The sequence below is a fragment of the Mus caroli genome, unplaced genomic scaffold, assembly GCF_978045245.1.
Source record: "Mus caroli unplaced genomic scaffold, Mus_caroli_1 scaffold_1, whole genome shotgun sequence".
Taxonomy (NCBI): domain Eukaryota; kingdom Metazoa; phylum Chordata; class Mammalia; order Rodentia; family Muridae; genus Mus; species Mus caroli.
In genome coordinates this window covers 39,997,878-40,025,696 of record NW_028227256.1, presented here as the reverse complement: position 1 = coordinate 40,025,696, position 27,819 = coordinate 39,997,878, and the positions used below count along the sequence as shown (strand labels likewise).

Below are 27,819 nucleotides of genomic sequence, written 5' to 3'. Positions count from 1 at the left end.
GAGAACGAAGAGCACACTGTGAGTTTTCATACTTTCTGGGTTTTCTCACTTAATCTTTGCAAGAAAAAGTCTCTATTTGGGATAATCTTAACAGTGCTAGTGTTTGTTGCATGGCTGTCAAAGCCACGTGACTGCTCTATTTGTTAGTTTCCAGCCATCTTAGAAGAAATCCTAGCAGTGTGTGGGGAGGGTTACTTAGCACCACTTTCCTGTCTATGGTGTACGCTTTGTTTGGTCTTTCTTGCTGGACTGTGTTTTCTCCATATTTTTGATGTAAGTTTGGCATATGAGAAGTGGTACCTGCATATCATCAGTGTATTCTGCATGATGGTTTTAGCCAAGCCATGACTGTTAAGTGACCAAAAGAAAGATGAAGAAAACTGAATTGCTGGTCTTTCTGCAGATTGGAGTTCAAATTTTCACCAAGAGACCTTTGGACGAGCAGCAGCAGACCAGTTTTAATCCAGACGACATTATTAGTTGCCTTAAGAAATACCCTAAAGCCCTGGTTAAGTATCTGGAACATCTCGTTATCGACAGGAGATTGCAGGTGAGCTCTCAGCCTAGACTAAGGTCTGTGGCTGCAATGTCACTAACAGCTTAGGAGAGGAGACCTGGCTGTTGCTTCCTGATCTCCCAGTCTGTGCTTGTTGGTCATCTGAGGGAATGTGAGCCTTTGTGAAAGAGACCCAGAGGGAATAGAAGTAGATGCTTTATCTTGCTTCTCAGCTCCACTCCACTCTTCTTTTCTCTTTGTTATTATCCTCACAGGAAATGGGAGAAGCCATGTCATTTATAGAATACCTAAAGCCTTTGCCTCTCAGGTGTCCCCAACATGTGTTAATCATCTTTCCATCATTATGATAAAATACCCGAGGCAATTAACTTGTGAAGAGCAGAGGGCAGTCTTTCAATCTGTGACTGATTGTCCCATTCTTTTTTACTAGATTTCTTAGCAGAAAAAGGCAGTGTTGTGCCCAGGAAGTCAAGAGGGCAGGGCGGGGGGTTGAGGTTCCACCTCCCCTGCTATGTTCCCACTCCTTCCCATTGACCATATCCCTTCCAGGCTCTACCCTCACCCCCAGTAGCTGGACTTTAACACATAGGCTTTGGGGACACCTTTAGCATCCAGACTATAGCAGCATGGACTATAGCACCCCTTCTGTGTTGGTATTCCTGGGAAGTTTCCAGTCCCTTGAGGGTATCCTGTCCACTGTGTTCAAGAATCTGCCATAGCCTCCCTCATGTAAACACGATGTCTGGTGCATTCCTGATTCCTACAGAAAGAAGAGTACCACACCCACCTTGCCATCCTCTACCTGGAGGAAGTGCTGCGGCAGAGGGTATCCACTGGGGGCAAAGATGTAGAAGCCACTGAGACACAGGCCAAACTCCGGAGACTACTCCAGAAGTCTGACTTGTACCGCGTCCACTTGTTGAAAGGTGAGGATAAACTTGGCATACCAGTGAGAGACTTAGGTAGGACTGAGGCAGGGAGCCTTTGGCTCCAGAGTGCAATGTTTGGGTCCTGTAGGTTGATTCCTTGAGCCCCTTTCCTCAGAGCTATCCTGATGGGTTTTGAATTGAGCTATAAAACACCATCAGTCACGATTCATCCTCTAATGACGTTGGTACTTTCCTCCCTGAGGGTGGCACCTGGACCCCCAAGGTCACCAGATCTGCTATGTTCTAGCCCTTTAAGAGAAATGTCATAGTCTGAGCATAGAATCTGTGTAGCTCCCATCTCCTTTTTACCTCTGTCTGTGCCTTAATATGGCAGCCTCTTAGTAATTATTTGCTGACATTTAGGAGAAGGGTGGTGCTTGTGTGTTGTGGCATCTGTACCTGCTGCTGCACTTGTCACAGGCAACAGCCAGCTCTTCCCCCCTAAGCCCGCCCACCCCCAGGCTGGCATCACGCCTGAGGAGCAGCCCATGGTGGCCGAGCCTCAGACACCAGTGCCTGTCATTTCATATTAATCTTGGCCCTGAACTGAGAGATGTCCTGGAAATATCCCATTGCAGGTTATTGTCTCCTATTTCACAGCCCACAGGAGAGCAAAGTGACCTGGGCAGTAAGACTTAGCCCATCAGCCCACTAAGGGCGAGCCTTGATAAGGACTGACATTGCCCCTGGGCTGTGCCATTTTCTGGAAGCCTAACTACAGGGGTAACAAAAGAAAAGTTTTTATTTCTGTCCCAGAAACTCATTAGATAATACCAAAAGGGTTTTTTTTAAATACCTTGAACCCATGTTCCCTTCAGTGAAGCATGTTTTAAAGTGGTATAAAGGGGTTGAGCATAACTTTTATGGTAAAGTGGATATTTGAATTTATCCATAGATTCTGCATCTGCATATCCAACCAACTGTGACTTGAAAATATCTGGCATAAATATCACAGCATTACTGTTAGCCATATTTCACTGTATCCCAGATCTTCCAGAGGTGATCTCAAGTATACAGTGTTACTTGAAAACCCTACAGGGTATTTGGGGGCCTTTCCAGGAGGACCTTGATTCTAGTCCTCCTGAAGAAACAGACGGACAGTTATTCCCCTGTGTGTTAGTCATAAGATTCTGTACTGGGAAGGCGGAGTAATGGTATTGTGACTGCAGGCCAGGAGCCAGGGCTCTGGTGATGCTTAACTAGGGCTCTTTTGAGACCAGACTCACCTGTTTCCTGAATGACTCTGAGTCACCAGGGGAAATCCAAGGAGCCACCTCCCTCAGTCATCTAGGTGGCAGTATTTAGCAATGTCTAGGTAACTAGAGAGCCTGCTTTTGCTAAGGCTAAGGAACATGCAGGTGAGCTCAGTCTTTTTTGTCTGACAGAGAAAGTCCAGGGTGCCGGCCTGCCCATGGAAAGTGCCATCCTCCACGGGAAGCTGGGCGAGCACGAGAAGGCCCTGCACATCCTGGTGCACGAGATGGGGGACTTCTCTGCAGCTGAGGACTACTGCCTGTGGAGCTCCGAGGGTCAGGATGCAGCCTACCGTCAGCGCCTCTTCCACACGTTGCTCGCCATGTACCTCCGTGCAGGCCCCTCTGCCCAAGATCTGACAGTGGCTGCTGTGGACTTGCTGAACCATCATGCCAGGGAATTTGATGTCACCCAGGTCCTACAGCTTCTGCCCGACACCTGGTCCGTGCAGCTTCTCTGCCCATTCCTCATGGGGGCTATGAGGGACAGTATCCATGCCAGGAGGACCACACAGGTGGCCCTTGGCCTGGCCAAATCAGAAAACCTGATTTACATGTATGATAAGGTGAGTACCTACCCTTTGTGCCTCTGCCAGCCCATGTTGCATGGGAGGTAAGCTTTTAAAGTATGGAAAATTGGTCTTGGCCAGTTTTTATTTCCACTCTACAAGTATTGATTGTAGGACCAATAGTGCTGTTTCTTATGACTTCTGAAAAATGAAGTTGTGATGCTTGGAATGTGCCACTAGTTAACTGAGTGACTATGACCAAATCTCCAATCTGGGTCCTGCTTTTTATTTGCAAATGAAGGTCTTACTTGATCCCACTCAACTCTGATAGCAGTGACTTTGTGACAGTCTGGGGTTAAAACAGTCAATGCTTTGAGAGGGCTGAAAGGATGAGTTTATATAGAAATTTCCAGACACACAGTGGTTGCTTTAAGAACCACTCCTGGGGCTGGAAAGAGTGCTTACTGCTTTTGCGAGACCTGGGTTCAGTTCCTAGCACCCACATGGTGACTCACAACTCTAGTTACGAGGTCTGATGCCCTTTTCTTGCCTCTGCAGACTTGTGATGCACATAAACTCATGCAGGCACACACATTCATAAAAGTGAATAAATCTTTAAAAATAGAAGGAAAGCACCTCTCCTGCTCCCCGTCTGCTCCTTAAGAAAGGTTCTCTTTATTTCCATCTCTCGTGCCGTGTACCCACCCTGACCTGGCCACCTCCTCACTCTTGCTTTCTCTTTGCAGATGAAGCTGAAGGGAAATGCGGTCCGGCTCTCAGAACGAGAGCTTTGCCAGCTCTGCCAGAACCCTTTCGGTGAACCTGTGTTTGTCAGATACCCAAATGGAGGGCTTGTGCACACCCACTGTGCCGCCAGCAGACACACGACCCCCAGCTCGCCCAGCCCTGGCACTCGGACTTGAAAAGTGTGGTTTCAGGCTGCAAAGGGGATTCTGAGTTCTTTTCCAAACCTGTTTTTTGTGTGAGCCAGAACAAAGGGGAGGCATCTGGGTGCCAGGAAGATGCTATCCCTGGGAAACAAGGGCACTGCACTGCTGATTGTTCTTTGTGTGGATGTAAATGGAAAAGGCCTGAACACCCTCCCTCCCCACCCAGGATAGTGACAGGCCAGAGTCTACCTGTCCAGGAGGTTACAGTCATCCAAAGCACAAGCCAACTTAGAAAAGCAGGCAGTTTAGCCTGGGGGATCCAGACACAGTGGGGCCTGGAAATGGGGTCTGCCTGTGTCCAGGGTGCAGAGGCCTGAGCTGGACACCTTGCCTTTGAGGTGGTGTGCTCTTCACGTAGTCTTCACATCTGCCCCTAAAGTGGACATAGCTTCTGTTCTTCCCATCCAGCTGTCAACCTCTGAAACCCTCTGCCTCATTTCCTTAAGCAGTCACTTGGTATAAAGTCCTATGCTTCTGGCTGCCTAGCACATGGAAATCTGTTTAGAAAGAGAGAAAGCTTGAAGTAGATGGGACGGTGAAATGATTCAGTGGGCAAAGGCACTTGCCACCAAGTGTGACAACCTGAATTCAATCCCCAGAACATGCACACACATGCACATATGCACACACACATGTGCACAGCGGGGGGGGGGGGGGTTTGCCTGTCCTGAAGACTGCAACAGAAACGAGACCAGGTTTATGAGGGCCCAGAAGCAGGTTTCTTTTCATCTCCTTCCTGACTGGAAACACCTCGACAGACATACACAACTCAGTGTTTTTATTTGAATTCATAGCATCTTCGTAATTTTCTCTCATTTGGAATTTCTTCAGTTGTACTCATTACAGATATCTCTTTCCTCATTACAATGTACCTCCTACTGAATACTTGGGAAATTCAAAGGGAAATCAGTAAACCAGTGAGCCTTCCAGGAGAGGCTCACACTGCCTCTGCCCTGTAGCCCTGTAGCCTGTAGCAGGCAGCTGGCAGAGCTGCTTTTCCCTGTTCTGCCCACAGGTGTTTCTGCAGGCCCTTAGGAGGCCAGGCCACCTTATCTGCCAGCACTTTCCATGCCTGCCCGGAGCTTTCCTGAACCCTCAGAGGAAAGGTCTCATCTGTGACCAACTGGACTTGGTGTCTGTCAATTGTCACAGACAAACTGCAGCTCTTGCCATTTCCCTGCTCTCTTTGAAGTCTCAGAGCCATCTCCCGGGTGGTGACTCTATGAGACCCTCAGGGCAGACAGCACAGCCTCTACCAGGATGCTTGGAAAAGAAGCATCAACTCCTGGGCTGCCAGGGCGGCCCCAGAACACAGCCCAGCCCATCTGCCAGACCCTGCCCACCCCCATTCCCTGTCCATTCTTGACAAAAGGATCTCTGCACTTGCAATGATTGGTGTATTTCTTGTCCCTTGGGGATTCCGAGTAAACCAGGGAGTAGATGCGTCTGTGACTGTTCAGAGGACTGTGCCCCTTTTCCCTACATGTGTTGAGTGTCTGAGAATAAATGATGAAGTCTCCTTGCAGCTCCGCTGTGTCCCAAGGATGACTGAGAACACTTCTCACTGCATCTCATTACAACCTATGAATTGGTGGTTTCATCTGAAAGCACTGTTTTTCATGCGCAAAACGGGTACAGTCTCGGAAAGGACTTGTGACTGCTCACTCCTAATGTGGGGGACTCTAGTCTCTGAGTATTGATCTATAAAGAGCAGCCCAGCCCCCACCACCACCACCATCACCAAATCCTTTAAAGCAAACACTTATATAAGGCAGAGAATCACCTCACATGTTACAAACTATTATTTCCTTACCTTCTTCGCACTCTCCCAGGGGCAATTTCACAAATCCCATTTTTAAGATGAATATATAGCATAGTTTTGTCACAGCCCTGCTCTTTTGTGACTGTCCCCTGGGTAGCACAACAGCTGCCACTCAGCTCTTTCCCCCTTCGGCTCTGTACAGCCATCCTAGCTGGAGCAACACTGGCTGAGCTTGGGTCACATTCGTATCTGGAAGGGAGCAGGAATGTTCAGTTTGGGAACTGTCTATCTGCTGTTGCTTACCTGTGTTAATGTAGGCCTGTCACCTCGGCTGTGGGCACTGGGTTTGAACACAGAGCTGAGAGAGAGAGAGGCTCTTGTGAGCCATGCTTGACACTCCTGGAGCACAGAGAAATGGGTCACACTGTCACACGCACCTGTTGCACAACTGGGGCAGCCCTTGCCTCCTGCTTGCTCTCCCACAGGAATCTGTCCTCCTAGCTTCCTTTGCCTCTTAACGGGTCCCAAATCCACAAGATGTACAAATGTAAACTTGTTGATTTTATTAAAATTCTTCTAATTCTTTGTCCTTTTCTTGGGTCATTTTTTAAAAAAAATAAACACTACATTGCTGAAGTACTGGTTCCCACAGATACTGCCTCGCTCTAAGGACCTCTGGAATCCAGCTGTACTCTGATTTTCCCTGTGCCCATGGATGTGCCGGTGGCAGCTGCAGCTGCCCCTTGGGCTCTTCTACCACTTGGCTGGATTTTAAACTCTACCTCAGCATTTATCTTCGGCTTATTCTTAGGGCACTCCTGTATACGCCATGCCTTCAGATGAACAAGGCACTGAGGCCTTGTGAACGAAGATTCTGGGTGACAACTCATTGTCCTTGGAGCCAAATGCTCCTGCATTCCAAATCCTGAACACATTCCAGAAATATAAACAGACTTTCTACTTTCTTGGGGTGAAGAGATGCTTCACCGGGTAGGAGTGCTTGCTGCAAAGCATGAATGAGAACCTGATTCACAATCCCAGAACCCATGTTGAAAACCACGAGAAGTTGGCCTAGAAGCCCAGAGATATGGAGGGCAGAGACAACATTGCTCCAGGCTCAATGAGAGACCCTGTCTGCCAGGGTATAAAGAAGGAAAGTCATAGAATGGACACATGAGATCATCCTCTTGCCCCATGCACTTCCAACACACATGAGTACACCATTTTTTTTTTCAAATCAACCACCCCTCCCCCAAAATGGTTACAGTAGGTCTTTGAGCAAAGCTGTCGAATGCCACTAGTCTCTCATAGCTTCCAGCTCCTGAGAAAAGGAGGGACTTGTTACTGCAAGGTTCTTCCTGATTCTTCTAACCCTGCTGTTAGGTAGATGGGTAAATCTCACATCAGCAAGTGAGGCGAGCTGCCATGGCACAGATTTCAAACAGGAAAACTGGGATAGTGTTCTGGTGATTTTAGTTTGACACTAGGTCATCAGGATGCTCCCAGCCTGCAAATTCTGCCAAGTAAAGACACACAAAAAAACTAACCTGAGGTCACTGTTACTTGAACTACCACGGGTGCTGTTTAGAGAAGTGAGGCCACAGCTGTTTTTTTTTTTTTAAATTATTTTTAATGACATATACTGGTATCCTAGTATGTATTAGTATATTAGTTTAAAAAAAAAAAAAAAAAGCAAGATATGGTGGAAACCAAGCTAGATGGAGGCTAGTCTGGGGAAAAAAAGGCAGCATTCACACCGAATTGTGGAATTACTACAAAGACAAGAGATAAGGCAGAGGAAACGTGAATTGTTCTAAATGAATCTTGAGGAGGCAAAGACTGGTGTCTGCCTCAGTTAAATGGGCTGTGACTTGTGTTAGGAGTAATTAGATATTAACTAACACCCCATTTGCTCCTAGCGGATCTGTCAACCTTAGCGTTCGAAATGAAAACCTGCAAGAATCTAAACCATATGGATCAGAGACCCTTTCACCTCCTCAGAAAAGCTCAGTGGCTAGAACACCATCTAAAAGCTTGTTAACATGCCGTTTGGAGAAAAGCACTGAATTAATGACGCCTGCTTTCCTTTAGCTTGCAACCAGGGAAGGGAAACAAATAGCTATAATTCAGTCTGCAGCCTAGAGTTGTAAATTAGCTAAATGAGATCACATGGCAAGAAAGAATTAGAAAGCAATACACAGCTAGTGAGATGAGTGTGACTTTATCAAAAAGATGCTGCCTCGGACACTTTCCCTGAACCTTGGGGTCTCATCCATGATCACGGGGTAGAGCTGGGTAGTATCCAAGGTCCCTTCAAGTGTTAACTTTCTGAGCAAAGGAATCAGGGTAAGGTAATTGCTGTGACTCGGCCTTCACCACTCAATGTTGCCCTCCAGGGCTTAGGGAGCTGCGGCAGCACCCAGCACACAAATCCTGCTCAGCAGCAGCCTGTCTGGAGCTGTGGTGTGCCTGACCCTATGGGATGTCAGGACTCCCACATCTCACTTCATGCTCACTGCACAGGAAAGTGACCCCATAGCCACCCACGGGGGCTCTAGCTCTGTTGTCTGGTGTTCAGTTGCTCCTGTCCTCTAGTCTGTGCTAAGAAGCATTTTGCTTTGTCTCTAGCTTCTTTGAGTTCTTCACCACCATGGTCATCTTTATGGAACATTTTCCATTTGTCTTACTTGAGATAGTAATTTTCCCCCTTCAGATTCTATCTGCGTTCTTCCTAAGCTCAGCAGAAAAATTCCAGCCAGATCTCAGGAATACGAGCTAGATGACCTGGCCTTCATTGCCTATGATTAAGCTGACTTACCCTCAGTGGTCAACACAAACATTTTTGATTTTCCTGGATCAGTTGATGCACATGATAGAATTGGGGATTAGGGGCAGGCTGCCCAGTGTCCTTCCCTCCCACCTCTGTAGTCAGGATGTTACAGGAAAGCCCCCAAATCCACTCTAAATTGTTTCAATACATTGCTGATTTGCAGGCCACCATTGACTGAAGCTTATAAATATGTATCACCAAATGCTAAACTTTTGCTTTCTTGGGAATTAGAGGACAAGAAAGCGTTTCTTGGTTGTTTGCATAATAATGTGCAGCCCTGAAAACAGTTTCTTCTGACGTCAAATAATTTACCAGAGAATACTTATTTTATATGAATAAACCATGTCAAGAAATCGGTATTGTGCCCTAAAGAAAAGCAGTAAAAAAAAGTACTACCAATGTTACTACATTTAAAAAGTGTTCCTCTTCAAACTGTAAACATACAATCCATAAATCAGAGCATTGTAAACACTATTTTTGTTTTTACTAGAGCAGGACAGAGGACAACTCAAGGGGGTCAATTCTCCTCCCATCATACAGGTTCTGGACTATCAGACCGTCATGCTTGGCAGCAATCACTTTCAACCACCCAGCTATTGTACCAACCTTCCAACCACTTTCTTCTTCCATTTTGTTTTATATTTATGTGTAGGAGTATTTTGCCTGCATGTATGTCTCAGCACCATATCCATGCAGTGCCTACAGAGGCCAGAAGACAGTGTTAGTTCCCCTGGGACAGGAGTTACAGTTGATTATAAGCTGCCATGTGGTGCTGTAAATTGAACCTGGGTCCTCTGAAAGAGCAGTCGGTGCTCTTCACATTTGATTCATCTCTCCAGCCCAATCAGCCACTTGTAAGGAATACCTTTCAGTGGCACATTGTCTGTTACGCAACCATTACCAACATCCAATTCTGCTTTTTCCTAATTTCTGAGATTCTGTGTTCAGTGAAGTACAATAACTTCCCATTTCACTTTTCCCTGGATCCGGCAACCACACTCTTCTTCCTGCTTCTGTGTTTCCAACAACACAGGTAGCCTAACTATGTCAAAGTCTGCAGTTCCCTTCCATGACTGAACTCATTTAGACTATTGTAGCATACATGCATGCATGACAATTCCTTCTTAAAAGCAAATCGACAGTCCATTTCATGGTTTTTAAATAGTGTATTGCCTGGTGTTGTGCATCAACTGGACACAAACTAAAGTCATCAGAGAGAAAAGAGCCTCCGTTGAGGAAATGCCTCCATGAGATCTAGCTGTAAGGCATTTTCTTAACTAATGATCAATAGGAGAAGGCCCAGCCTATTGTGGGTAGTGCCATCCCTGGGATGGAGGTCCTGGGTGCTATAAGAAAGCAGACTGAGGAAATCATGGAGAGCAAGCCAGTAAGCAGCATCCCTCCATGGCCTCTACATCAGCTCCTGCCTCCAGGTTCCAGCCCTTCTTGAGTTCCCATCCTGACTTCCTTTGGTGTTGAGCCAGGTGGAAATAGAAGCTGAATAAAACTCCTTCCTCCCAAACTTGCTTTTTCGGTCATGGTGTTTCATCTCAACAATAGAAAAACCTAAGACAAATATTGTGTTACGCACGCATTCACAGGCAATGTACATGTATATATTTTAATGAGAATTTATTATATTAGAAATCATTAGATTGTATTAGAGTTTCTATTTTCTATACCTAGAAAAGCATGTAAAATATAACTTTCTATCAACCCATCTAGATATTGTCCATCTATATTCTATTGTCTGAATAAAGTAATTAAAACACAGTAATAAGCAAAGCTCATGTGTGGTCTGGTGTAGGCCCTTCAGAATGGGTTTAAACTCAGCACAAGATGTTTAATAACTAGCCATCTAAGATGTGACAATTGCTTATCTTCAAAGCCTATTCAGAAATTGGAGCCAGACTAACTTACTTATAGGGAAGAATAGGGACAGGTGCCTATGGGCCTGGTGTATGATCAAACAGGCAGGGGAGTGGGTTTCAAAGCAGATCTTCTAATGAATATTATGTTTCCCATAATTTTCCTCAACCTCTCTCTGTGTACAACCAGCCAGTCTTGTGGGTAGGGAAGACATGCCCCATTCTCAGATCCTTAGTCATGTCCCTGATGCTACCATGAGCCCCCATTTTTACCTTTGAATGGATCACCACTGTTCCATGGCACTGACATCTAGGGGTGCTGACAGCTTGATGGGGCGGGGGGAATTTCTCTGCCTCATTTTGTTGGGAGTGAAAGTTGACATTTTGAAGAGTACAAATAGAGGGGCTTGGGTCTGGTCTGGGATGGGGTGGGAAGGACTATTGTACCATTATCCTCTCTCTCTCTCTCTCTCTCTCTCTCTCTCTCTCTTTCTCTCTCTCTCTCTCTCTCTCTCTCTCTCTCTCTCTTTCTCTCTCTCTCTCTCTCTCCCTCTCTCCTATGAGCTGAGGAACAGTTTCCAAGGAAGTTAAAGTCAGCCTGTTTCCTTCTTCTGCCACCATGGGGAGCCTGAAACTGCAGATTTCCTGGAATGTTTGCACTCCTGCTTTGCAGGCCTACGTCCTGGGTAATCTCTGTGGAATAGACAGAAGCAAAGGTTATCTAATTATAGAGGCTGGGCACGCCGAGTGGGAGAGCATCCTGTAAGCTCATCATTATCTCTGCCCCGTCACTGTAATTTCACGCAAGTGAACACAAGAAGCAGGCAGGGCACTGTCTGTCCTGTGTGAGCTTAATTTGCTCCCGCTGTTGTCGTTCTCAGATATTTTCTGTTTACATAAATACTGGAAAATGAGCTGCTTCATAAACAATGGACGGAAGAGGTCAGCTGTCCCTAGCCTGCTATGGTCTTTCCAGGGTGCTTATTATATTACCCAGGGAGAGGATACCAATAAAGCTGCTATACGTGTGTGGAGAGGGGAGGATATTTAAGTATTGGTTAGTACTAGACGTCTCACAATATACAAGAGATGTGGATACCATGTGAATGACCTATAAAGGGTCATGAGCCTCATGGTTCAGTGATTCTGAGTGTATGTATGTCTTTCCCACTTCACAAACCCATTCTAGGGAGTGTTTCCTTTTCTGTCTCTATTTCTGTTTATAAATGTCTATCTCCAATGCAATTATTTGTCTTGGTAGGCAACTCGCCCCCAAGACACACGGATCTGGGACACATATCCATGCTTATAACAATACCTCTAGCCTTCCCAGTTTTCAGAACCACAAGCCTTAATACATCTTACATCTCTTTCCTTATAAATTGTAAAGACCAAAGGCTATAGCAACAGATAACGAGACATTGAGAAAGAGACCCACAAACAGAAATCTCAAATGAGGTGTGATTGATTTAGAAAGTGTGGGTGCACCCTCATATGGAGAACATACAAGACAGCCAAGAGGACTTCTGTTTACCTGGTGGGAGGAAACCCAGTAGTGACCACAATCCCCTGAGCAAGTCTTAAGAGGATACCCCAAGATCTGAGCATGGGGGAAACGAGTGCTTTCTCGGTAGCTGGCCATCAAATCCCAGAGGTAATTTGAAAGCTTTGGGAGAGAAAAGCTCTGAGTTTCAGATAACGTTTCTCCCTTATTCTGTTCACCGTTGAAGGCATTTCTTTCTTTCTTTCTTTTTTAAGCTTTCCACTTTGCCTTGTGCATTTTCTAAAATGGTCAGTTTGCCTGTCTTTCATGGTGAGCAGTGACCTCCCTTCATGGTGTAATAAGCCATTCAAAGGCTCCCTGATACCATGGCAAAGTCCTGAAATGGGGAGTTATGGCAGCAGCATTTCAATGAGGGAGGAAACTGGAAACAGATCCCCCCAAGGACCGCGCATAAGGAGCAGCAAGTCTTGCCGATAAAAATGCTAAATGGGCTCAGTTGGGTTTTTTTCCCAGGGAGTGTTTGGCAAATGGACAGTGGATCCTGGAGGCAGCCACAAGGAGGGTGGAGATGGAACGTGAAGCCATAGGGGAAGTAATTTGTTCTTCCTAACCAGCCATGAGGCTCTGCAGGTGTTTGTTTACACACTGAGGAAGGAAGGCTGGACTAGAGTATATTCCGGGTTGTATTAGCTATTTCTTTCATTTCTTTGACCAAATACCTAACAAGAAGAGATAAATGTTTTATTTTGGCTCCTGGATTGAGGGTATAGTCCATCATGGTGAGGAGGCATGGTGATGAGTGTGGCCTAATCTGGGTGGATCAGGATGGATGTGTTCCCTAGGCTGACTCGCCTTTTTAAGGAGTCCTGGGCCCAGTCCTCAGGATGGGTCATCCGCAGTCAGGGAGAGTCCTCCTGCCCTAGTTTATCACTTTCACAGACACACCAAAAAGCATGTTCCCAGGTGACTCTGAATCCGGTCCAGTTGACAATGAAGATTAACCATTACAGCTGACATCATATTTGAGGTATACTTATAAAAAGCAAAGCCCCCTTTCTGTTCTTACGAGACTAGTGAAGGTTTGATGGAGCTACGCAGTGGTCCTTGCATGTACCTTCTTTGACTATGCCTTTCTCTGGCACCTCTCCTTTTTCCAGAGTGTCTTATGCCCTTATCTCTCCCGGGATGAAGGGCAGAGAACTTGAGGGAATCTGGGAGACTACAGTAGCATCCTGGGTCACTTGCTCAGAGTGACACACAGCCCTTGTGTATTTGCGTACACATTGCATATTTTAGCAAAAAATCCAGTCACTGAGACAAAGGCAAGGGTACTCAAACCTTTCCTTTCCTTAAATGTTTAAACTACCCTGGAGATCTGGTCCCTCGGCCAAGCGCTCTGTCAGTAACATCCAGTCTCTATCATGCAGCTGCTGGAGTGCTGAACGAACCTTTTCTTCCAACATGGTCAGTTTCTTAGATTCTGTCGGTTGGTTTGTATTTATTGTTTTCTTTTTCCTTTACGTTAGTGAAGTTCATCCTTACATGGTATCAAAATTCCACCTTAACTTTTATTTCTCCTATTGTTTGTCTGAGAAATTTAATATGTTCCCCTTTCTCCTCACTGCAGGCAGGCATAAATACATGCAGTTTAGGTCATTACACACAAGACTATGTCTTTTGAGGGCTTAGGGTAAAGAGGGCCCACCTTCTTCAATTGATGTAATAGAGATATGTTTATTTTTTCGAGAGCAAAGGCTCTTGTATGAAATTTTGCTTAGGATTTTAAAATCCTTGTGTGTTCTGGGATCTTTTGTTTACATTTCCATTGTAGGGTTCATTGACAGATACTGTTGGGAGTCCACTACATCTCCTCTTTTATTGAAGGGGTAGCAAACTATCCCTAGGCATGTCGCCCCACAGCAGAGCACTCTAGTTCTTAGCCTTTTGAGAATCACCCGTGATTGTGTGACCCTGGAGGACAGGTTATATGAAGAACTGATTTATCACACATGCCTCTCCATACGTGTTCCTCCCCCATACGCTGGAGCATAACGTGCTGGGGGTGCTGACTAGCTCACACCATGAAGACTGTCATAATTAGGGTTTCCACTGCTGTACGGAGACACCATAACCAAGGCAACTCTTAGCAAGGACAACATTGAATTGGGACTTGCATATGGGTGTTGAGGTTCAATCCATTGCTATCATGGCAGTGAGAAGCATGGCAGCATCCAGGAGGCATGGCGCAGGAGGAACTGAGAGTTCTGCATCTTCATTTGAAGGCTGCCAGGAGAAGACTGGCTTCCAGGCAGCTAGGAAGCCAGGAGTGGAGTAAGCAACCTTAGGCAACTAGGAGGAGAATCCCAAAGCCCATTCCAACAGTGACACGGTTCCTCCAACGAGGCCACACCCACTCCAACAAGGCCACACCTCCTGACAGTGCCACTCCCTGGACCAAGCATATTCAAACCACCTACAAACCATAAATTCGAAGAGGATAATGGGAAATGAGGTCCAGGGAACAGCCTGAATGACTACCTATGTACCTAACCCTTTAATAATAATGTCTGCTTCCAAAGGGCATTGTAATGCTGGCTTTCTTTGCTATATCAGCCCTCCCATTCACTAGATGATGGTTCCCATCTTATTACTGCTTTTACATTTTCCCAGGTGTCCTGTGGGCCTCAGAGCAGCTCTCAGAAAAGCTGGTGTCGCGTGCAGCTGATTTCTCCAGGTGGAGGAATGATGTGCCACCTTCCCATCAGTCCATACATCATCAGTGGAGATGTATGTGGAGTGAAGGGGTGCAGCTGAGGCTGTCAGGCAGACCTTTCCCTTTGACATCCACTAATGCTTTGAAGTCTTAGGCCACATGAGGGCAAGAACCATGAAGTAACACAGCACAGAGACATTGTGGGGTCTGACCCTGGTTCTGGCATACACACTCTAGGAATCTTAGGAGTCTTTCTTTCTTCCCTTTCTTTCTTTCTTTCTTTCTTTCTTTCTTTCTTTCTTTCTTTCTTTCTTTCTTTCTTTCTTTCTTTCTTTCTGTATGCTAGGACCTCCAGGTTGCTTTTGAGTGGCACTGGTCAGCAGGGAAGCCAATGCAGTCGAGAGAATTTTTCACAGGTGGCCAGCAATGACATTGATCGTGGTTGTAATGAAGCCTCCATAGAAACCAGAGAATGGGTGCATACAGGCTTCAGGAGCAGCCTGGCAAAGTTTTGCTGAAGGGTTATACCTTGGAGAGGGCGGGAAGCACAGGCCTCAAACCTACTCATTTCTTCCACCTACCTGCCCACCTGTTCCCTTTGCAGTTTACTCTATAATAACTGGATAAGTGGAGGAAGCAAAATGGCTCCCCGGGTTCTGTGAGCTGCTGTACCAAATTAATCACACCTAGCAGGGAATTATGGGAACTCTGGCTTAGAGTCCATTATGCACTTCAGCTGACAGCCTACTATTTGTGCTGTTACTTGAAGTGTGTGGATGGGGGTTGTCTGGTCTTAGAAACTGAGCCCCCAAACTGTGGAATCTGATGTCACCTCCAGGTAGACAGTACCAAACCGAATCAAACCAGATGCTACTCTAATTGGAGAGCCCTTTCTGTTTTATTTTAGTTCAGAAAAATCTAACAGCCTGTTTCTCTAACCACCTTCTATCCTAGCCTATAAAAAGGACGACATGATAAGGAACAGGTGCCCCAGTTCATCTGAAACAATTATGACTTCTAAACCCCAGTGCCTGCCACGGACCAGGCCTTCCTTGGTCTCTATCCTGTAAATACATACTTTCTATTTGCTTCTTTATGTTGATGGGAATTGAGAATGCCAGACAATGATGATTCTACCAGATGCACCTCACCTTTTGCTTGCTCTTCACCAAGGCTTTCTGCCTGGTAAGATTCCCTTTATTTCTAAGATGATGGCTGTGGTGTCAGGATGCTCTCTGACTTATTTGAGGGAGTGAGAGGCCCGGGACACAGACTGTCTCTGTCTAGAGCACTTCCTCCATGTTACTAAAGTTTTTATATAGGATTCAGACCTGATGTCAAGTGTCAAGCCCCCTCCTAACAACAGATGGCAGGGATGATGGTGCCCACAGCCTGAACAACACTGGTGGTCCTACACTGAGTCCCAAACAGCCTGTTCTGTGAGTTGTGCAGGGGAAACATATAAAGGGTTCAAAAACAGTAAGAAACTGATCTAGATACCCGTTGCTCATTTTGATGTTCACAACTTTGCTGGATTTAAAAAATATGTATTTGTGTGTATTAATGGGTGCAAGTTTCTTGCCTGTGTATATATATGTACACTTTGTGTGTACCTGATGCCTGGGAAGACCAGACAAGGGCACAGGAGCCCCTGGAACTGGAGTTAAGGACACATGTAAGTCTCCATGTGGATGCTGGAAACCAAAGCAGGGGACCCAGCTTTGGTAAGTACTCTTGGTTACTTGGTACTTGGTTACTTGGTAAGTACTCTTACTAGCCGAGCCATCTCTCTAGCCCCAGAGCCTTTGCTGGTATTTTACCTCAACTGTGAAAATAGAGATTGAAGATGAAAAGATAGGATCTTGTGAGACAGTGGGTAAAGGTGCTTGTCACCGAGCCTGACAACTCAAGTTCAATTACCTGGACCTTCACAAATTGTCCTTTAACTTTAACATATGCTGTGCATACATACGTTCTCTTCCCCTCTCTGTCTCATATATATGAATATGTTAATATATGAAAGAGATCTCTCTATATATGTATATATTATATAGTGTGTATACATATATACATACATACACAAATAAATGCAAAAAAGATTGAAAAAAGATGATGGGTTTTTATGATTCATTATAATTAGAACAATATCTTTGTGTTCTACATCCATGCATTCAACCATCCATGGATGGAAAATATTTGAAATCTTTTGTACTTAATATGTACAGATTTCCCCCTATGGTTTCTTAAGAAGAATGTGGTGTGCTGTGCATGTGTACAGTATGTGCATCATTTGGTCTTAAGTCATCTACAGATGCCTTGAAGTATCCAGGAGTGTATGTATTGGTTCTGTGAATACTGCAACACTTATATAAGAGACGGACTAGCTCTAATTGTGGCCATCTGAAAGTGATTGGTCCCAGGGCCCTTTTCAGATATGACTTTGTGTCTCAAATGCTGCATCTCTTTCACATGACCCACGTATCTACATGGGATGGCAATTAGTTACTTCTATGGCTGAAAGTTCTCTTTCTCTTCCTTGGGCATTTACAGGAAAATAAAAATCATGTATGTAGCCACTCTGATGTCATAGATCACAGAAATCCAGGACCGGGTTAAATCCTACAAATGACTACAAATCTCAGGAGACAGAAGTTCCTAAAAGTATGGGTAATTCTGAGCATACAGTGAAGGTGGCAAGCTTCGGTCAGAGTCGAGACAAGCTGCTTGCTGATTCAGCAAAAGCATCATGATCTCCATCAACGGCAGCCTGGACATTGAGACACCTGAGGCTCTAATAGTTCCTCTCCTCTCAGCATCACAGCCTGCTTCAGTCTGGCTGGCTACCCACAGGCTGTATAGACCCTTGAGAGGTCATTGCACCTTTAGAATTGCTATAGTTATAAAGTAGTTTTTTCCAAATTCTGACACCGAAACTTTACACCAGTGTAATAGTGTTAAGAGAGGAGTTTATGGGGGAGGTGATTCGGTCAGGCAGGCTCCACTCTCCTGAATTGGATTAGAATTATTTATTTATTTATTTATGTGGAAAGCGATAGAGAAAGGCAACCACTGTCAACCTCTGGCCTTCACATGCATACACGCACACATGTGTACACACACACACCTGCACACCCACAATAATGCATATGATCCTGCAACCTCCCTTCTGCTTCTGCTTCTGCCATGTGACACAGCAACAAGGCACCTCCTGTGAATAAAGAGACCATTCCTTTCCAGACACTAAATCAACTGGTGTCTTGATTTTAGACTTCCCAGATTCTAGAGCCATAAAACCTGTATTTGCATAGCTTGTAATTACATAGTCAAAGGTGTAGCCTGAATAGACTGATAAATATACCTATCTATCCTGGGCACAGGATTCCAGACTTATTATATAGTTTTGGTACCAAAAAAAATGGCAAAAACATGCTTTTATACACTGAAAGAGCCATAACACTTTATTTAAAATATATACAAAATTATTACTTTGAAACATATATATTACTATCCAACATATATCATATAACACACATTGATGTAAATTTTGGTACCATCATTCAGTTTTGTGATTTCTTTTTTTGTTCAAGGTTCCTGAAAAAATTCTCTAAAATACCACTGGAGGAGAGGTGCCCATACACTTGCCCCCTACAGTGGTCTGGCAATTCTCTCGGGCACCATTGGGCCCTGCAAACCTAACCCATAGAAGCTGAGGCTAGTCTTCTCCTTGCTGGGGCACTGAGAGAGGCATAGGATTGGTGGCACCAGCTTTGATGAACTACACACTGGTCCCATCTTCTCTCTCTTTCCCTCTTTTCTGATGGAAACGGGTCAGTCGTTTTCTTGACAGACACACTTCCCTGGGCTGAACTTAACATAAGTTATGTTCTCGTCACACCCCAGCTTCCTGCACTATCTCCATCACCACAGAGAGTGAGAGAGTAGGGAGCTAGCGTCTGAGTATGACTTGGAGAGAGATAAGAAATGAGCAAAGTGGGCTGAGTTCTCACACTCCTGAGATAAATCAATTAAGTTTGGGTGCCACCCAGCCTTTCTCTACCACTATCACTTGCACAGTGCATTGCATCCAACAGGCACTTAATAAATGCCCACCTACGGGTGAATACATGAGTGCATGGGACCTGGTGATCCCATGAAGAAAACATCCAGTAGAGAACCCAGGGGACTTGTCACTTCTTAGCCGTTTGGCTAATGTTAAGTGTAGAATGTAGGGGACTGAAGCCATGTAGACCTGCCTCCTCCTTTAACAAACGGGTAAACTGAGGCTGACGGTAGGAGATGAAGTGAACAAGATTACTAACTGGTCCCTGATAAGAGTCAGACCTGGAATCAGAATCTCTGAACTTCTCCCTCTCTTCAGATCTGACTTTGTAAAGAGAGCTCAATGGACCCACTGCTGTGCCCCAGATGTGCAGGACTCACTCGCCTTCTTCCTACACTGGAAGCTGTCATGACAGGTAGCTGGCCACAAGCATAGTGGCCAAGTGTAGGGTACATGTCTCCTCTAAGTAACTTCACACCCAGGATCAGGTTCTGGGCAAGAGGATTTGGCAGCAGCAGTGGACATGAGTGAGGTAGGAGGAACAGAGGTGGATGGGTATAAGCCCCACTTTGGGGAGGGGTGTCTGTTCTGTCCCTATAGCAATTCTGTTGCTAATGTGGATTTGGTGCCTCACGAGGCTCTGGGTTGTCCAGAGATGTGTAAACAAAAGCCAGGGCCACTGGCTGCTCCTGCTTCTGAGAGCAAGTCACTACAAACATTTGCCCCGTGGACGAGGGACACTAGGAATGTTCTTAGCACACTGGAAAGGATGCAAACAAAGGGGCCAAAGAGGGGACAGGAACAGATAGACAGGGACTGTCAGGCTAGCCGGATGTGTAAGGGGTGGGCACATGCCTGAGTGAGTGTCTGGGTGGATTCCTCATTTCAGTTAAGCTGTCACAATGTACATTCTGAGCTTTGAGCCACTGACACCACCATCACCTGCCACACTGGGGACCTCAAGAACATCCCAAACCCAAGGTGATTTCTTTCTAGAAAGGATAATTTTACGTGATCAGAAACACACAGTTGAAGATTATGAAGACCTCTGTGCTGTACCCAGGCCCTGCAGACACAACTCTGAAGAATGCTGGCATCAAAGTGAACAATAGCCACAACAATCTGCCACCAGGGACTTCTGACCATGTGGAGTCGGGAGGGGGGTGGGGCGGGGGGGGGTTGGATGAAAGTGATATACCCTATTGATACATCCTCCTCTTGCCCCACCTTCAGCCAGCTTCACCTTTGGCTTTCCCCATCCCGTCTCACTTTCTGGCCTACTTCTGCAAGCCCCAATTCCCATGAGAGCTATATATATATATATATATAGTTTCTCTGAGAGAGAGAAAATCATAATTCATCTATGGAAACTGGAAAATTGAAAGCCACAGATCACCTGGTAACAAATGAGTACCTTTGTGCTTGTGTAGTCACCACAAAACGCAGACAACTAAAGTCTAGGGAGCAGGGTCTAAGCCGGGACCAATTGAGTGGACTGTTGGCCTGTGCTGACCTGCTCCCTAGACAGCGGATTGGTTTTCGTTGCACACATAGACGGTGCTCGGCTGGATTTTCCTCTGGATCCGCTCAGGCACTTTAGGGAGGATTTGGAAAGTGTGGGGAAGCAACTCTATGCAGGCCTCGCGGAATTTCTTGATCCTCCAGCAGTAGACGATGGGGTTGAAAACAGACTTGAGGTAACTGAGCCACAGGACGCATGTGCTGGTGGTGTAGAAGGAGGCGCTGTAATAGAACCGCCGGCTGAACGCGGACAGCAGGCTGTAGACTGAGTGCGGCAGCCAGCAGAGCGAAAAGCCCACGAAGAGGATGAGGATGGTGGTGAAGGCCTTGGTTTTGAAACTCAGGTCCAGGCTGGCCTGCTGCTGCTGCCGCCTGAGACGTCTCAGGCCAGCCCCGGTCAGCTGTCTGAGGTCCAGGCTGTCCGACTGGTTGTGGACACGGACAGCGTTCTTCCGCACCGTATTGAGGATGCACAGATAGGAGCACAACATGACGCCGAAGGGAGCAAAGAACACTGCCACCACCAGTGTCACTACATAGGCGCGTTCAGCTGGGAACTCAGTGTAGCCTAGCACGCACTGTGGGGCTCGAGCAGGCACCTCCATGAACGTCCAGCCAGTGAAGGAGGGCGCAGAGATGCAGAAAGACAGCACCCAGGAGGCCGCGATGATCATCTTAGCCCTGCGTGGGTTCAGCTTGTCCTGACGCTGCACGATGATGAGAAATCGGTCCACGCTAATGATGAGCAGGATGGCCACGCCCTCTAGGACAAAAAACCAATAGAGAGTAGCTGAAAGCCGACAAAAGTGGTCCCCAAAGTGCCAGCGAACAGTGATGAGGGTGATGGCGGTGAATGGCATGCAGCATAAAGACAGCATGATGTCGGAGAAGGCCAAGGTGGCCAGCAGCAGGTTGATGGCTGAACGCATGGCTGGCCTCTGGTATACGATGATGCAGACCACCGTGTTGCCAAGGAATCCTACCACGATCATCAGGAGCATCATTATTGCCAGCGAGATCCTGAGCGGTGCGGACAGTGGGGTGGCCCCGGGGTCCAAAGTGTTGCTCACATTCAGCAGCAGATGTTCGTAAGTCCCCATGGATGTGCTGTTACAGGCCATGGTGAAGAGAAACTCAGGACCTGGATAGAAGTGGCTACGAGGGAACCCTCCAGCGCTTGGGTGGCTTTCATTTTCTGTTTGCTGACTTCATCTTTTCATTCGATATGGCAGGATCTCTAGGGCTCTTGAGTCGTTGGGAGAAATCTTTCTTTGGAGGTGCTAGCTGGGTTTTGTGATTCATCAGTTACATCCTTGTCCTGTTTCTGTGGCAGCCATGGGCTTGCACAGCTCCCTAGGATGCTACAGCCTAAAACAAGCAGAGAAAGAGAAGAATCAGATATTGGAAGCCTGATAGGATGGAGCATGATCTAACTTTCACAGGTACCAGTGGTCTAACTTGTGTGAGGGTTTCAAACGTGTGTATGCATTCAGCCAACCAGCCTGGGAAATATTCAGAAAACTCCAGTGGAGTCAGCACTGAACATACAGGATCTCCCTGTTTTCTAAACTATACAACTATTTGCATACCATTTATATCATAGTGTGCCATCCATAATCTGGGAATGAGTTAAAGTGTTATGTTCAAACCCTTCACACACTTCTGCAAGAGACTTGAGAACCCAGAGTCTGTAAGAGGACCTTGAAACCAGTTCTTTGTGAATTCTCATGGATTGGAGAGAGCAGCTCCCAAAACTAACTCCTTTATTTCTGACTCAGGATAAAGGGTGGTATTTACATTGTTGAGTCTCGTCAAGCAGCCTAGGAAACTCACGTAGCTAGCTCTCCTCTGGGCATCTGGAAGCACTGCCTTGTGGGTACTTTGGAACTACTATTTATGTACTTTGGCTTGGGTTTTATGAAAATCGACGAGGCCTTGAGCAAAGCACCTGCTTTGAGATGCCAGCTTCAAGAGGACAGGGATATCTCCTGCTTTATTCTGTTTGTCCCCAGAACCTAGGACAGCACCTGGCTCCTTGATGAAGAGATGAGTAGGTTTTGTATACTGTCACCTTAATACTGATTTACATCTTCTTTGTAAAGAGAAGACTATGGACTATGCAAAATTAAAAGTGGAGATTAACAAAGCAAACTCTATTATTTAAAAAAAAAATCTCATAGCAAGATTAACCAGACTCAAAGTCTATAACCTTCTTGAGGTGTGAACGGCCTTTGAACAAGTGTACAAATTACATTTCAGTGGTGCCTGGACAAGTGTATACCTGGAAACTGTCACTGCCATCAAGACCATAAACATACCCCTCAACCTGAACAACAATAAGCCTCTACCCTCTGTACTGAGATCTATGCTCTGAGGAAAAAATATAATATGTTTGTACTAAAAATTGTAAGTATGTTTGTTTAATTTTGAGACAAGTCAAACATTCACATGAAGAATGTTATGAGAAAACAGTGACCTTGTGTCTATCCTCTGCCTGGTTTCTCTGGTAGCAACACTTCTGACAAGTGCATAGATGCTATAAGATTCTTCTTAGAAACACTGAGAAGGAGGAGAGAGGACCAGTTCTTAAAAACAGTGTTCATTTTGACTGCCTTTCTCAGGGATGTTGTGTCCAGGAGTGGCATCCAGGAGCCAAGGTCTGGAGTCTGTTGTCTCTGCTGGGTGAGACAGACCCTCCCCTGTGTATCCATTCCCTGAATATCCTCACTCCGTAATCCCTTCTGATGACTCCCTCATCTCGAACATATCAGGCCCAGTACAGAGTAATGGAGTGTATCACAGAGTCTTGCAGTGGAAGGCTTTGTGGAAGTGGCACTGTTAACATTTAAGCCCAAGGCAAGCCAATCCCATTGTTACAATGACTACTGTTTCATGTACAAGCCAATCCCATTGTTACAATGACTACTGTTTCATGTATAGTCCAATGTCATTGTTACAATGACTACTGTTTCATGTACAAGCCAATCCTATTGTTACAATGACTACTATTTACATTCTTATGACAGTGTAATATTGTTTGGATTTGGCTATGTTATTTGTTAGAATCACATGTTTTTGACTGGTTAAACATTATGATCTACAGACCAGCCATACCAAAAGTACATTCCTAATATAATGGTCAAGTTGACTCTAAATATTTTGTAACTAATCAAAACTTTGACACTAAAGGAATTACATATTTATTTCATATGTGGCCGATGGCTGTTGTTTGCAGATGCTTGTGTTTCCCTTGAGTTTCTTGTCACCTCTGTTTTAACCAAGTATTTTCAGTCTTGCTTGCTGTCCCTCCTGAATGTTTGCCTCTGCTCCAGATCTTGGCTCTGTCCACTGGGTCAGTACCAAGGTGGCTTATGATTCATTTGTTCCTAAATCCATAGCTGTCCCTTTTCTGGAAAACGTCTGTAGTTTACCTGATAAGAAAAGGTTCCAGGGAAAGCGACAAGCTAAGAAATCATTCTAAGCCTTTGCAGCTCTGGGGAAAAAAACAACGTATTTTTCTTCTACCTTCTCACAGATGGATACTTTTGCTGACCATTGAGGCAGCAAGAATTTACTTCCAGAAAAAGAGGTTTTGCCCCTTCTGCAGCAGCTGGCATTACTGATGCTAGGTTTAAAGTACATGCCATTGTTTTTCTTCATTGATGGCATTTTTTTTCTCTTGAAGTTTTATAAATATTTTTCATGGAAATGTTGGTGAAAAGTGTACATCTGGGTCCCTTTTTACTAGGTGGGATCCACCCTGAGCCATTTAAGTCCAAAGGTACATTCAGTCTCCTCCTCTGTAGGTTGGGTATTGCCTTCCCACGAATCCTGTGGTAGAACACACACTGGTTTGAATGCTAGGCCCAATTTTCAGGCATTAATTTTCTTTACCATTAAAAAGTCTTCCCTCAACACCCCTCCATTGCAGGTAGGAGCGCAAACTTGTACAACAACTCTTGAAATCAATTTGGGGCTTCCTCAGAAAACTTGGAATAGTTCTACCTCAAGACCTAGCTATACCACTCCTGGCCATATATCCAAAAGATGTTCCAACATCCCACAAATACACTTGCTCAACTATGTTCAAAGCAGCTTTAGTTGTAATAGCCAGAAACTGGAAGTAACCTGAATGTCTCTCAACTGAAGAATGGATACAGAAAATGTGGTAGAGCTACACAATGGAATACTAAGTTATTAAAAACAAAGACATCATGAATTTTGTGGGCAAATGGATGGAACTTGAGAATATCATCCTGAGTGAGGTAACCTAGTCCCAAAAGGACATGCATGGTAGGTACTCACTTATAAGTAGATATTAGCCATAAAATACAGGATACATATGCTATACAGACTCAAGGAGTCTGGATAGGAAGGAAGGCACAAGCAAGGACACTTGAGTCTCACTGGGAAGGGGGGATGGAATGGTCATGGAAGGCATATTGAGGGAGGGAACTGGGTGGAACAGGGGATTGGGAGAGGAGTGGGGGATGGTTCTGGGTTGGGTTGGGGGAAGGACAGGGGGATGGCCGAATGGCCATGAGAATGAACAGAAATTTGCAACCAAGGGGGATAGAGAGTGGGTAGGGGGCATCTCCAGGAAGAAACTGAGACCTGGAATAAGGGAGGAACCTAGGATTCAATGGGGGTGTCCTTAGCTGTGACTCACAGTTCTGGGGAGGCTGTCTTCTGAGGTCAAGTAGGAGCCTCAGGGGAGCAGTAGGGACACCAACCTAACCACAGAACTTTCAGCCCCAAATCTATCCTGTCTAAAGAAATGTAGGGATTGGGGATGGAGCAGAGATGGAGGGAGCCATCAACTAATAACTGGTCCAACTTGAGACTCATCTCATGGGCAAGCACCAATCCCTGACACCATTCATGATACTCTTTTATGCTTGTAGACAGGAGTCCAGCTTGGCTGTCCTCTGAAAGGCTCCACACACCAACTGACTCAGGCGGAGGCATACACTCACAGCCAAACAGTGGATGGAGCTTAGAGACACTTATGGAAGAATAAGAGGAAGGATTGTGGGCCCAGAAGGAATAGGAACTCCACAGGAAGAGTAACAGAGTCAACTAATCTCTGTCTGAAATCATAATATTAAACACTTTCTTCCATAAAGTTGCCTTGGTCATGGTGGGTTTTCCCCCCATAGGAGTAGAGACATAATGAAGATCTTGAAGAAGGACATTGTGAGTCCTAGAGGCTTCAGCAGTTTGCTGAGCCTGAGATTTCTGAGTTGTGTCTATTTCATACTGAGCATCTCTCCTTCCTCCAAATACAACATTTCAATTCAGAAGAGCCAGCTATACAGCATCCCACCATTTCCTCTGGCTTTTAGAGTCTTTCAGGTCCTTCTTCCCTGATGAGCCCTGTACCTTGGAAGGAGTGATTAAAAAAATATATCTAATTTTGTTCCATTTGTGGCTGAGAATGGACAACTACATTGCAAAAACTGTCACCCAGTCTCAGGAACATGCCTGGGTATGAGCCTCTGCAGTGTATCACTTATTGTTATGAAGAAGTTCCCACGCACGGCCAATCTCCCTGACAGTGCCAGTGATATGTGGTTGTAAATACTAATGTTTAGAAGGGGATTTCACACAAGCATATCACATACATTAAAAAAAAAAATCTAATAGCAGTTGCCTTGCCACTGGGACCTATGAACTTCCCAGCCTCAGGAATTTGCCCTAGCTTACCAGATGGGAGTTCTTTCATGTGGAATAGCCTTAGATAAAATAATAAGTCAGTTGGTTGTATCCTAATAGTCACACTGCTGTTTTGTCAATGGATGCATCTTCTTTGGCATACTGGTACAGTGGGATGCAGAGTCTGTAACCAAGGCAGACTATCAGTGCCTCTCATCCCCAGCAGTCCACTTGATACTTTCCCTCACTGGGAAGCAAGCCCTCGGGAAAGGAACTTCTAGCTGAGTCCCAGTTTGATTTCTTCATATCTGGAAGCTAAAGCATGCAGTGTCTTTAGAAATAGAGTCTTGATATCTAGTTCTGGCATCCAACCACCCACAGTGGCAATAACCTTAAGGTTTATGGGATTTCGGTGGCTTCCCTCACCAACAACTCATAGTGGGAATCACAGGTGTGGCACTAAGGTTTTTAACCCAACAATCTTGGCGCTCTTGGGAGCACCTTTTTGTATTCTTTTAGGATGGTCTCTACTGTTCTCCCAGTTTAATCTAGGTGGGTCTCAATGGATAGCACGATAAAATAAGGCCTTTTACAAAGAGCGGGCAGGAGTTCTGAAGACTCACTCACATCTGCTTCAAGCTAGTACCAACTGGTCTTGGGTGGTATATCAGGTTTTTATTGCTGTAATGAGACACCATGACCACAGCAACTCTTATAAAGGAAAACATTTAATTGAGACTAGCTTATTGTGATGGTTTGTATATCCTTGGACCAGGGAGTGGCACCATCTGGAGGTGTGGCCTTGTTGAAATAGGTGTGACCTGGTTGGAGTAGGTGTGTCAATGTGGGCATGGGTTTAAGATCCTCACCCTAGGTGCCTGGAAGTCAGTCTTCCACTAGCAGCCTTTGGATGAAGATGTAGAACTCTCAGCTCTGCCTGCGCCATGCCTGCCTGGATACTGCTATGCTCCCACCTTGATGATAATGGACTGAATCTCTGAACCTGTAAGCCAGCCCCAATTACATGTTATTTTTATAAGACTTGCCTTGGTCATGGTGTCTGTTCACAGCAGGAAAACCCTAACTAAGACACTTATGTTTTAGAAGTTTAGTCCATTATCGGACTAATCCCCATCATGGTGGGGAGCATGGTAACATTCAGGCAGACGTGGTGCTGGAGAAAGGCTGGGAGGATCCACAGGCAGCAGGAAGAGGGAGTGAGTCATTAGGCCTGGATTAAGCTTCTGAACCCTCAAAGCTCACCCCCAGTGACATGCTTTCTCCACGAGACCACACCCACTCCAATAAGACCACACTTCCTAATAGCACCACTCCTTATGAGTCTATGGGGGCCATTAAGACCACCACAGGTGGCTAAGGAGATGCAAAAAAAGACAAATGGACAGGATCCAATAATGAGATAGAGGATCTCATATCCATATAAATCAATCCCATAAAGTGATCTCATCACTCATGACAGTTGTTTCATCAAAAGAGCATGGTTGGTTACCAAGTCATGGATAGAAGACATCACTCCTTCGACTGCTCCATAATTCACAATCTCTTCCCACGAGCCATTTGGCCAACTCACATTTGAGCAATGTTGCTGCTCTAGGGTCACTGTGAATCTCCCCAGCCCTGACAGTCTTTGATGGACTTCCCCGTACTGTCCTGCTTGGGTCAGGCCCAGTGAAGAACAGGGCTGTACTCTGACCAATGGTGTCTGCTGCTAGAGTCGGGTTTCCAGT

General features: G+C 45.5%; 2 protein-coding genes across 3 annotated transcripts in view; one reads left to right on the top strand and one right to left on the bottom strand.

Annotated features, from left to right (window-relative positions):
• The window catches only part of Tgfbrap1 (transforming growth factor beta receptor associated protein 1), a 50,807-nt gene extending 44,302 nt beyond the window's left edge, over window positions 1-6,505 (top strand). For both annotated transcript variants that reach the window (XM_085836826.1, XM_021159200.3), the window contains 4 exons: window positions 404-550; window positions 1,284-1,443; window positions 2,832-3,265; window positions 3,955-6,505. In XM_085836826.1, the coding sequence (XP_085692952.1) occupies window positions 404-550; window positions 1,284-1,443; window positions 2,832-3,265; window positions 3,955-4,131 (918 nt within the window). In that variant the 3' untranslated portion in view covers window positions 4,132-6,505. The remainder of the gene's footprint in view (window positions 1-403; window positions 551-1,283; window positions 1,444-2,831; window positions 3,266-3,954) is intronic.
• Window positions 6,506-20,315: 13,810 nt separating this feature from the next.
• Window positions 20,316-21,537, bottom strand: Gpr45 (G protein-coupled receptor 45). Its single transcript, XM_085837064.1, has one exon. The coding sequence runs from the start codon at window positions 21,535-21,537 to the stop codon at window positions 20,416-20,418; it is 1,122 nt and encodes a 373-aa protein (XP_085693190.1). The 3' UTR covers window positions 20,316-20,415.
• Window positions 21,538-27,819: the final 6,282 nt, after the last annotated feature.

Coding starts and splice junctions, on each gene's coding strand:
- Gpr45 (XM_085837064.1), bottom strand. CDS start 21,537: ATGGCCTGTAACAGCACATCCATGGGGACTTACGAACATCTGCTGCTG.